Source organism: Trichosurus vulpecula, chromosome 2, assembly GCF_011100635.1.
Source record: "Trichosurus vulpecula isolate mTriVul1 chromosome 2, mTriVul1.pri, whole genome shotgun sequence".
NCBI classification, from domain to species: domain Eukaryota; kingdom Metazoa; phylum Chordata; class Mammalia; order Diprotodontia; family Phalangeridae; genus Trichosurus; species Trichosurus vulpecula.
Genome location: NC_050574.1, coordinates 225,299,512 through 225,311,916, shown reverse-complemented (window position 1 = coordinate 225,311,916; position 12,405 = coordinate 225,299,512). Strand labels below are relative to the sequence as shown.

Below are 12,405 nucleotides of genomic sequence, written 5' to 3'. Positions count from 1 at the left end.
AGCTGGGAAAGGTAGATCATGAAGAACCTCATGGACACTGATTGTGAAGGACCTTGCAGGATGCCTGGACTTTATCTGGTAGACAGTAGAAATCTATGGACATTTTACACGGCTAAGGAATGACTTTGTGAAAGTAGTGTTTTAGGAAAATTAATATGAAAAGATTTAGTACTGTACCAATCAAACTGCCAAGAGGTTCCTTTGTAGAACTGGAGAAATAATCACAAAACACATTAAGGAAAAAAAAAAGATCAAGACTATCAGGGGAAACAATTTTTTTAGATATAGGAATGATGGAAAGTCTAGTATTACCAGATCTCATATATTATAAAACAGCAATCATGAAACTATTTGGTACTGGTTAAAAAAATGGAAAAGTTGATCCTCGGAACAGACAGGTAAACAAGGTCAAGAAGCAGCCAAACATAGTAACCTCATGTTCTATAAAGCCAGGAACACAAACTACCAGGGCAAAGACTCCCTGTTGATAAGAGCTGCTAGGGGAACTGGAAAACTGTTTGGTAGAACTTGGCTTTTGTCTGATACCATACACCAGAGATAAGCTCCAAAGGGACAAATAGTGTAAATTCTTATTTAGTGTAAAAGATCATATTGTAAAAAAAATAAAAAGGAGGTACCATTAGATGAAGGTATCATTCAGATTAATGTTGGGGGATAGGGTTGGTCGTAAAATATGAGATGATTTTAATTGCATAAAATTATGTTTTGGCATAAACAGAATCAGTAAGGCAAGAATGAGAAAAGAAGCTATCAGTTGGGGAAAAAATATCTTCACATCAGTTATCTCTGATAAAGGTCAGATAAGCCAAGATAGGTAGGGATTTTATTCAAATATACAAGACCCAGAGCCATTTCCAATATAAGCACATGGTTTTCAGGAGAAGAAATGTAAGCTATGAAAAACTACATGAATGTTCCAGATCAATAATAATAAGGAAAAATACAAATTAAAACAACAGCAAATTGCACTTGATAATGGTAGAAGTAAAATTGCATGCTCATTCTGCAGGGCCCTTCTCAGTTTTTATTCTCTTATAACTAATTTTTACATCTGTCTTTGACCAGCTTCTTTTCCTTGAATTTTAGTTTTATGAAGGTTGAAATTCAATGTAGAATTCGTTAACAAATATTTACTACATGTCTATAATGTGCACATAGTTGGCCATCTAGGTAGCATGATACAATATAGCTCCAGGCCTGAAGTCAGGAATACCTGAGTTGAAATCTGGCCTCAGACACTTACTGGCTGTGTGACCCTGGGCAAGTCATTTAACCCTGTTTATCTTAGTTCCTCATCTGTAAAATGAGCTGAAGAAGGAAATGGCAAACCACTCCAGTATGTTTGCCAAGAAAATTCCAAATGAGGTCACAAAGAGTAGGTCGTGACTGAAACAACAGAACAACATAGTATGCTCAACCCTAAGCTGAAGTGCGGTAAGGGATACAAGAGAAAAATAAGACACTATCCTTGCCCTTAAATAGAGTTTACACTCTATTAAAAAACTAGCCTAAAACAGGAATAGTGACCAAAAAAAATTAGAGGGTAATTCTATTTTAATGTTAAGTGGCTTTCTGTAAACTAAAATATAATCAGATTTTAGAGAAGAGATCTGTATAAAATTAATAATGCTAATAATACTAGTAATAATTAGCATTTGTAATAACAATAGCTAGAATTTGTAGTAAAAATAATAGTTCATCAGCCATTGCAGTACTTCAGGATTTGCAAAGTGCAATAGAAATATCTCATTTGATCCTCACAAACATCCTGAGAGGTAGGTGCTATTATTTTCCCCATCTTACAGATGAGGAAACTGAGGCAGGTAGAAGATTATTACTTAGTTTTGTTCTGTTCTGTTTTTAATTGTCCCAAGATCACACAGCTAGTAAACTGTGAGTCTTGATTTGAACTCAGGTCTTCCTGGCTAAAGGTCTAGCACTTAAAGAGATAGCATTTTGGGGTTTGCTAAGCACTTTCTATATATATTATCTCATTTGATCCCCACAATAATCCAGTGAGGTCAATGCCCTTATTATCCCCCATCTTATAGATGAAGAAACTGAATCTGAGAGAATGACTTTCCCAGGGTTGTAGAGCTAGTAAGTGATTGAGGTAGAATTTCAACTTGGGTCTTTCTGACCCCATATCCAGCACCCTTCTTCACCTACTGTTAATTACAGACAATTCCAAATTAACTATTGGTCATTGTTATAAAAATTCATTTGTCGGTCAGTTGTTTGAAACTTGAACTATGTTTTTGTATAAAAATTATTCTGATAAGGTGGTCAGATCCCCAAAGCCTATTTACTCAATAATATTTTTGAACTAATACTGTGGAATCTAGCTGCCACTTGTTTCTATGTGGAATTTTCTTTTGAAATTCCAGTTAGGTGTGCTGGGAATATATCTTCCACCCTGTAATGACAATTATCATCTATGTTGTGTTTATTGCCTTGCTAATACATACCCTTCACTACCATGGTATCCCACTGTGGATGCCCTCTTCCCTCACTTCAAATCCAGCTCTCTTACCACAACACAACTACAACAGAACACATCTGTTTATCCATATGGGTCATTAATAGGTGTCGTACTTGTAATTAAGGGAATGTATATCCTAAGAAAATAGGCATTACAGATAATAATAAATACATTTACATAGTACTTAAAGTGATGCAATCAATAGGCCAGCAAATTTGGAAAACTCAGTGGTAGTCACTGGATTGGAAAAGATGAATTTATGTTCCAATCCTAAAGAAGGACAATGCCAAGGAATGTTCAGATTACCAAACAGTTGTGCTCATTTCACACACTAGCAAGGCTATGTTTAAGATTCTGCAAGCTAGGCTTCAGCAATATGTGAACCAAAAAATATCAGAAGAGCAGGCTGACTTTCAAAGAAGCAGAGGAACTAGAGACCAGATTGCTGATTCCATGTTTGTGCTCCATCCATAAACTGGATTATGGAGAAAGCAAAGGAGTTTTTGAAAAATATCTAGTTTTGCTTTATTTATACTAAAGCCTTTGACTCTGCAAATCACAACAAAATGGGACAAGATCATCTTCAAAAAGGTGGGAGTACCAGATTATCTTACCAAGAAAAGCAACAGTTAGAACAAACTGATTGGTTTAAGATTGGGAAAGAAGTATGGCAAGGCTATATACTGTTACCTTATTTATTTCACTTATATGCAGAGTACATCATGTGAAATGACAGGCTGGATAAATCAAAAGCCAGAATTAAGGTTGCCAGGAGAAATATCAACTATCTCAGATACGCAGATAATAACCCTCTGATAATAGAAAGTGAAAAGAAATTAAGTCTCTTGATGAAGGTGAAAGAGAAGAGTATAAAAGATTATTTGAAGTTTAACATAAAAAAAAAAACTAAGATCTTGGCAACTGGTCCCATCACTTCCTGGCAAGTAGAGGAAGAAGAAATGGAAACAGTGTCAGATTTGGGGGATTAAACATCACTGCAGATGGCAACTGTAGCCATGAAATTTAAAAAAAAAAACAAACATTTGTTCCTTGGAGGGAAAGCTATGGCAAATCTGGACAGCAGCCCACCACCTTACTGACAAAGGTCCACGTAATCAAAGCTGTTTTTTCATGTAGAAATGTATGGCCATGAAAGTTGGACTGTGTATAAGGGAAGCTGAATGCTACAGAATCTGTGCTTTCAAATTGTGGTGCTGGAGAAGACTGTTGAGAATCCCTTGGACAGCACAGAGATCAAATAAAGTCAGTCCTTAAGGAAATTAATTCAGGCTCTTCACCGGAAGATCAAATACTGAAACTGAAGCTTAAATACTTTGGATACATTACGAGGAGACGGGACTCATTGGAAAACACTCTCATGTTGGGAAAGAGTGAAGACAAAAGGAAAAGGAGGCGGTAGAGGATGAGGTGGATACATAGTGTCATGGACACAGCGAACATGAACTTGGACAGACTTTGGGAGATGAAGAATAAAGGGGTCTGGTGTGCTATGATGCCAGACACGACTGTATGTCTAAACAATGTACTTTAAGGTTTTACAAAGTGCTTTCTGTATGTTAATTCATTTGATCCCTGTGAGGTAAGGGCTATTATTATCCTCATTTTTACAGATGAGGAAACTGAGATAGATGAAGGTTAAATTACTTGCCTAGGGATACACAGCTAGTAAGTGCCTTAGGTAGAATTTGAACTCAGGTCTTCCTGATTCCAAGTTTGTTCTCTATCCATTTTGCCGCCTAACTGGTCCTATTTATTAGAGATCCAAACAAAGTTTATAGGAGTATAAGTGGACAAGATAAATATGAAAAGGAGTAGTTGATATAATTGAAGTTGAATAAATGTATTAGAGGGGCAACTAGGTGGCACAATGAAGAGACCACTGGGTCCGGAATCAGGAAGACCTGAGTTCACATGTGGCCTCAGACACTTACTAGCAATGTGACCCTGGACAAGTCACTTAACCCCGTTTACCTCAGGTCCTCATCTGTAAAATGAGCCGGGGAAGAAAATGGCAAAATACTCCAGTATCTTTGCCAAGAAAACTCCAAATAGGGGCATAAAGAATCAGACAGGACTGAAACGACTGAACAACAACACCAACAGCAAATGTATTTGTTGTCCGGATTTCTGTTCTAGGTAAACCCAGGTGGATGCAAGTTTAAAATACTTTACAACTCTTAATTACACCATATTTGGAGATTTATTGTTCTAGTTTTGCAGATGAGCAGACTGAGACAAAGGCTTACCTGCGGTCACATTGCAAGTTATAAGACATCTTGCTTTGATTTAGAATATACTTAACGATCCTGTAGCACTACAGAATCTTTGGGCCAAATGTTAATCAAATTATTAGAACTTTAGAGGACTTAGGATTCTTGAAACCTGGTCATCTGTTGAAACCAGTAAACTTCCTGCTGTCTGACATGAATATTTTATAACATTGATATTTAATTTACTAGTCACCTGATACAGTTGTCAGACCTCTCCTTGACATTTGTTGAAAAGTGAATCTAGACAAGAACTATTTTTAAACTTAAAAGAGAGTATGGGAAGGACAGTGTTCTTTGGTCCAGGTAGTTTACACTAGGTATCTGTAGTTTGCATCTGCTTATTAAAATAAACAAATACTAACTAATGTAAGCACCAAGCAGAGCAGTTTTTTAGTTTTTTGAAAAAAATAAGTTTTTATTATTTTTTGTTTTTTTTAATATTACCATAATTTCCTCCAGCATCCTTCTCTCTTCCTCTTGCAGAGAGCCATCCTGGATAATAGTATTTTTAAAGACAAAAACAAGAAGAGGAAAAAAAAATCAGCACAATTGAGCAATACATTGAAAAAGTCTGCAGATATATACAACGTACAATACTTTTGGGCCTCCCCCTTTGGCCAAGGGTTGGAGTTGGGGCATCTCCCCTCATCTCCTCCTTCAAGCCATGCATACAGCAGTGTTTTTAGACTTTCTAAAACATCAAAACACAGGATTATGTAGAGGGAACCTGTACTGTTTACTATGCCAATTAAATTTCTGCTGTGGTTGGGCTAAAAGTAATGCCAAACCCGTTGTGTAAACAAGTGTATAACTTGCCTGCGTCATGATAATGCTTCTTATCAACTTAAGCATGATTTACAGTGACCTCCTTTTTATGGTGAATAGTTGGAAAATGAAGTGCTCTAATTAACTAAAAGTTGCAGTTCAATTTAGCAAATAAATAAGAACTTGCTTCTAATCTCTCTCTCTCTCCTCTCTATTCCATCCTTCGCATTCAGCCAAAATAATCTTCAAAATGTATAGGTCTGTCATCATTGCTTCCTTACTCAAAGATCTTTAATAGCTCCCTAATTGTTGTTCATTTGTTTTTGGTCACATCCAACCCTTTGTGACCTGATTTGGGGTTTTCTTGGCAGATACTGGAATGTTTTGCCATTTCTTTCTCCAGCTTATTTTACAGATGAGGAAACTGAGGCAAACAGGGTTAAATGACTTGACCAGGGTCAGCTGCTAGTGTCTGAGGCTGGATTCGAACTCAGGAAGATGAGTCTTCCTGACTCCAGGCCCAGCACTCTGTGCACTGTGCCACCAAGCTGCCCATCTCTCTAATATCTCTAGTATAAAACAGCTTGTCCTTTAAGGCCATCTGCAATCTGATTCACCTAGTTTTCCAGCCTCATTTCATACAGTTCCTCTTTTTTTTATGCTGTTTTCCGGCCAAACTAGACTGACAGCCCTAGTCTCATTCTGTTCTCTCTAGCTCCGTGGAGTCCTAAAGTCCATCTCTCTATGCCTGGCATGTATTTGCTCCATTTTTCTAGTTGTTGAAGCTCTTCTTGGCTCAGTTTAGGTGCCCCTTTTCTGTGAGAAATGGGCAGCTAAGTGGCGCAGCGGATAGAGCAATGTGCCTAGAGTCAGGAAGACCAGTGTTCCAATCCAGCCTCAGACACTTCTAGCTGTGTGACCCTGGGCAAGTCCCTTAACCCTGTTTGCCTTACTTTCCTCATCTGTAAAATGAGCTGGAGAAGGAAATGGCAAACCTCTCCAGTATCTTTGCCAAGAAAACCCCAAATGGGGTCATGAAGAGTTGAATACAACTGAACAACAACAGACTTCTATGAGACTTTCCTGACTGCCCTCTCCCCTCAACTGAAGGTGATCTTTCTCTCCCTCCTCAAATTTTCGTAAAGTGCTTTGTATGGCTCTCTTCTTTGTCCGCCTCGTATTCTATATTGTCATCCTTGCTTCTTTGTTGTCTCACTGTCACTTTTGATTGTGAGCTTCTTTGTGTCTTTGCAAAAGATGCAACCAGATGGCCTAGTAGAGAGCTTGCTACATAAAAATCACTTAATAAATGTTTGTTGGATCAAATTGTGCACAAAACACCTTGCTCAGCCACAGGGATTTTAGAAAATGTCCACACCACTTCTATCTAAATGAAACTTCCATAAATATATTAAGCTTTAAAGACTTTTTTTTCGGGACTCTGGCTTCAAATAATTAGAATAAAATGAAATAATATTTAGAAGAAAACATACTTAAAATTGAGATTATGCCAGCTATTGCTAGAGTATTCCGTGCACTTAGTGTGGTATAGGGTTAAGTGCAACTGCTTTCCAAGCATGTGAACTCAGCTTATTTCCCAGCCAGTATGTCAATATTGGGAAGAAATTTGTGGGGTGGGAGTGAGGTCTAAGACCTAGTAAAGATAAGAGGAAGAAGGATGTACTAATGATGCACAAAGAATGGTGAACAGAACCCACATGGACTTCAAGGTAGAGCTTTAATGAGGGAAAAACAAGTTTGGAGAAGATTTAGGGACCATCAGCTTCACAGATAGATGGGGGGAAGGGTCAAAGAGGTTCTGATGAGCACTGGCAAAACCAGTTGTAATTAGTAAGTATATTATTCATGTAGTTGGCAAGAGCCCCAGTGGCAATCTGAAGAGAGTTATAATCATCAGCCTATATCCAACTAGAAGATAAAGCAAAGTAAAGCATAGTTGTATGCGTTATGTTTATATCTAGTCATAGAATAGACTATCGCTATGAATAGAAATCAGTTAAATTCAGCAAGCATTTTAGTGCCTACTATGTGACAGTCATTGTGAGATATCAGGATAAATCAAAAGCAGTCCCTGCCATCAGGGAGCTTACATTCTATTGAAGTGATTATGGAAATTTAGTGAATATAGTGGATCAATGGGTAATAGAGAACAGGGTGATGCCTCACTCAGGACTAAGTTCCATTCTGTGGAGGACAGCAAGCAAATAACAAACGGTAGCAACAAAACGTCAATATGCACATGAGTAAATGTAGATCTGTGGCACCTTCTGGGGAAGGGAAGCACATTTCTGTTGGAAATAGCAAAAAAGGGTAATTGACATTGGAATCAATTTGGTTCAGTTCAAGTATTTATGAAACACCTGCCAGGCACTGTATAAATTTTCAGTGAACAAAGACAAAAATGAAACAGTCTCTACCCTCAAGGAGCCTGTTGAGGGAAACAACATTTACATCAAAAATTGAATATAATTTTCAGGTGGAGGGCAGTTGTATGGGAGTGGGGGGTGGGGTTAGGATAGGCTTCCTGTGAGAAGTTGCACTTGAATTGAGCTTCAACATAAAGTAAGCGTTCTTTGAGCTGGAGGTGAGGATATAGTGATTTCCAGAGACAGGATAGTTTGTGTAAGCATGAAGATGGAATTTCACATACAGGAAACAGCAAGAAGGCTTATTTGGCTAGAACATAGAATATGTGACCAGAACTGATTTTTTTTTGTCATAAATTGGCATTTACTATTTTAGTTAAGGTTGTGAAGGGGGTGGAGGGCATGTTTAGAACAGAGTTGAAGGTGGAGCCCTTGGGGAGGGGGAGGAGGGAGGAGACAGGGAGACAAGAGCCTCGACCCTCTCATCTGTGTCTGCTTTAGATGGAGTTGATCTTATTTCTGAGCCTTGGTCCACAATGAAGCACCAATAAGATGAAGTTCCAGGGGGTATAGGTTTAGGAAAACATCAAGGGGTGGCCAAAGTTATACATCCAACAAAAGGTGGGGGCTGGGATTCTCCTTGGATCAACATCAACACTTCCTTTTAGGAATAGAAGCATAGTAATAAGTTCCATCCTACTTATTTCAGCTCTTGTGAAACATTCTTGTAGTTAAAGTCTTTGTGTTAAAGAATTCTTTCATCACATTTCTAACTTCTTGTACTGTGCTTCTAGTTTCTTTGAATATGCATCCAACTTGTAGGTTGCCTGCTCCAGAGCTGCTACTTGCTCCTTAGTTAAAGCAGTCTGATCCAGATAAGGCTGAAGTGCTTCTGGTTTAAGTCCTTTAAGTTTCTATTCATGTTTACTGCAATGTTTTTCATTTCTAGATACTTCAAGCTAGTCAGTTTGTTCATGTTTTCCAGAAGTTTGTAGTCTTCGCTGCATGGCCATTTTGGAGAACGTGTCCTGGCACAGCCCCGTGATGTTGGCCTCAGAGGGCTCTGTGGCCTCCTTGGGGATCTCCAACACAGCATCATTTAGGCCGGGGAAGGGAGGAAGGAGAAAAGAGGAAGGGAAGGATTGGGATGGGGGGCGAAGGGAGGGGAAGGGGAAAGGAGAAGAGGAGAGGCAGGAAGGGGAGAAAAAGGGCCAGAACTGATTCTTATCACCAGGCCAGGTAACTTCCAGTGTAGTGGCAACTTACATATTTCCTAGTAGGCAAGCTGACTTAGATATGAAAAACTGCTAACACCGACTGTAGCAGACAGCCAGGTTACTGCTAGCAAGGGATGCCTAATAACAGGGACAACTGTCACCTACAACAGCTGCTGCAACTGCTTATTCAAAAAGCAGCAGGCAAATACAGTATGTCCTGTTTTCCTTGCTCTCCCAGCATCCAGTAAATACAATCTTTCTTTGATGATGTTGAAGGTATGTGGATTGTGCAGTGCCTAAATCTTGTCATTTTATGATATTATAGATGTAGAAAATATAAAAAATTGAACAGAATCTGCGTTGACCCTATTACCTATGTGATGTGACTGTAAAGTAGGGAAAATGAATCAACCAGCTTCAGGTACAAATCTGTCATTATTCTCTGGACTTGCCTGCCAGGTTTTGGTTTTTTAATTAACTCTTTTATATTATCTTGTTAGACATTTCACTTTTTCTCCTAAACGCAGAATTTTCTGGTTTCTTACATAATAATAGTCATTTGCTGTCCATGGGTAATATCAAGTTGTTGTTGTTTGTTGTTTGTTCTTGAAGAGGACCATGACATCAGGAAGGTGATGCCGTGACTTGCAGGCGAATTGGATTTAAGTGAGGGAGGGCTGTGCAAAGAATCACTTTATTCTCCGGAACCATCTAGGTCCAGTGGCAAGATATAGATCAGGGTGACTGGAGATGGCCATGGATGAACATCAAACTATATATGGCTTCACTGACCTCTTACACACGCACATACATGCACACATTAAATACTGCTTCAGCTTATGGAATCTTTCTCCAGTGATGCCACACTGTCATTTGGAAATTCTTAACTTACACAAAGGAAAAGATAGAGACTGAAGGTTTTGAGTATGAATACAAAAGTAAAATTGAACCAATAGACAAAACTGGCAATAAGATATATCGAGGATGCTCCATAAAGACTGCTATGCCTGAATGTGTTAAGAGACTTACTGGCATCCTGAAGTCAGAGTTCAATGGGAAGAACATATGTAAAACAACTAACACCTACACAACATTAGTCTTAATGTATATACTTCTGGAATGGTAAAAAGGATCATAACACATTTGGAAAGTATACTAACAAGGATCTGTATGATATTACCAAAATCTAGGGCATATCACCCTAAAGCAGGGTGAAAGATGAGCACTTTCTCACCAAAAGAGAGGAAGAAGATTGATTTATGTTCTCAGAACATGTTATATACTTACAGAAATACTTTTGCCAAAAGCAGATGTCATTTCACCAAGCAGTAGTAAAGGCTGATAACAGATATATGACATTGAATTTCTCAAGTGTAATTGAAAGTATTTTATTTCTAGATGGAGTCTTTGAAATGTCTAAGATCCAAGAGTGGAATCCAAAGTCTGCCCTGGCCAACATCCGCATGGACTCAGAGCATTGAACAGATTTTGAGTTATGGAGATTCGTTTGTTGAAATGGGGTTTATGATGACATTTCAAGAGTAGGTCTTTGGTACCACAAATTATGGAAGGATTATTCTTAAAAAAAAACTTGAAGACTTAATAGTCAATTTGGAATATGTAAGGAAATAGTAGAAACTGTAATACATTATGTCAGGCTTTAAAATTTTAGCACGTACTGAAAATCTGGTGGTTATAATTATACATCAAAAGCTAGCTATGCTTCCATGGACTGACAGATAACAATTCTCTATACTACAAATAAACCTTAAAATAGCCTAGAAAAATTAATAAATTGTACTGGAACTGGAGCACTATGACAAATTGAACTATTGCCCACAATCTCCTAGTTTTAACATTGATCTAAAAGATTTAAGAACAATGTTCTTAATAGATATCACTAGCTGAAATATTCACAATTGCCAAGACACATGGAATAAAAAGCTTTCAAAACATGGATCTAACGGAAAAGAGGAAAATTATATTTCTGTTATCTGGCCTGCTACTTGGGTTGTAAGAAGATGCTCTCAGTGCACCTGCAGAGGACGAGTTTACAAACTAACTTTTTTCTGCAAAAAAAGCAGTATTGTTGTACCTGTAAAATACCAGGTACAACATTCAATATAAAAGAATAATAGTAGAATAGCAACTTGTTCCAGTTCTTTCTGGACCCATCAAAAAAGAAAAGGAGATTGCAATGAGGATGATCCCGACTGTCATTATCACTGACATGTATTTTGTGCTTTAAGGTTGGTGAAATGCTTAAATTGTCATCTCTTTGGACGCTCACAGCAGTCCTGTTAGGTATTTTAAGTATTATTGTCCCCATTTTATAGATGAGGAAATCAGAGCTCAGGGAGATTAGAAGACTTGTCCAGGATCACAAAGCTAGGAAGCATCAGAGGCAGCAGTCACACCCTGGGTGGACTTTCCATTTACTTTGATAGATTGCTTAAATTTCAGTTAAAGGGGAATATGTTATGTCGAGATATTCACCTAAAAGGTATTGGTTCAAACAGTCCAAGTGTTTAGGAAAATTTTTTACTAATAGTGTGATAATCTTTGCAAAATGTTTTCAAAACAATTTTCCTTTGCTGTGTGATATCTCTTTTCTTAATACCTTCTACTTAATTCAAAATATAATAATAATAATGACAGCTAACATTTATATAGCATTTACCATGTACTAGGCACTATGCTAAGTGCTTTACAGTTATTATCTCATTCTCTCCTCACAACAATCCTGGAAGGTAGGTGCTCTTATCTCTATTTATAGATGAGGAAGCTGAAGCAAACAGACGTTAAGGGATTTGCCTAGAGTTACACAGCTACTATGTGTCTAAGGCTGGATTTGAACTCGAGTCTTTCCTGGCACTCTATTCACTGCACCACCTAGCTGCAGAATTCTAAAATTTCAGAGCTATGAGAGCATCCAAGCAGCCATCCAGACCATCTTATGCCTAAAAAGGAATGCCCATTAATAATAGCTCACATTTCTGTGGCACTTTAAGATTTGCAAAATGTTTTATATATTTTAATCCAAATGACCCAGTATTAAGATGCTCTTATTATCCCCATTTTATAGTTTAAGAAAGGTTAAATGATGTGTCCAGCTCATAAATATTAAAGGTAGGATGTAAGCCCAGATCTTCCTGACACTTGGTCTAGTGTTCTTTCCATTGTACCATACTATTACGTACCAGAGAGTCATTCAGCCTTTGCTTGAAACTTCTGTGGAGGAG

General features: G+C 37.9%; 1 protein-coding gene across 4 annotated transcripts in view; it reads left to right on the top strand.

The window, feature by feature from the left end:
* Nucleotides 1–12,405, top strand: part of METTL8 (methyltransferase like 8) — a 122,028-nt gene that overhangs the window by 38,519 nt on the left and 71,104 nt on the right. Inside the window, exon 2 of one of the 4 annotated variants that reach the window (XM_036745131.1) lies at nt 10,562–10,704. The exons of the other annotated variants lie outside the window; for them this stretch is intronic. Coding sequence (XP_036601026.1) covers nt 10,562–10,704 — 143 coding nt within the window. The remainder of the gene's footprint in view (nt 1–10,561; nt 10,705–12,405) is intronic. 4 annotated transcript variants of the gene reach the window in all.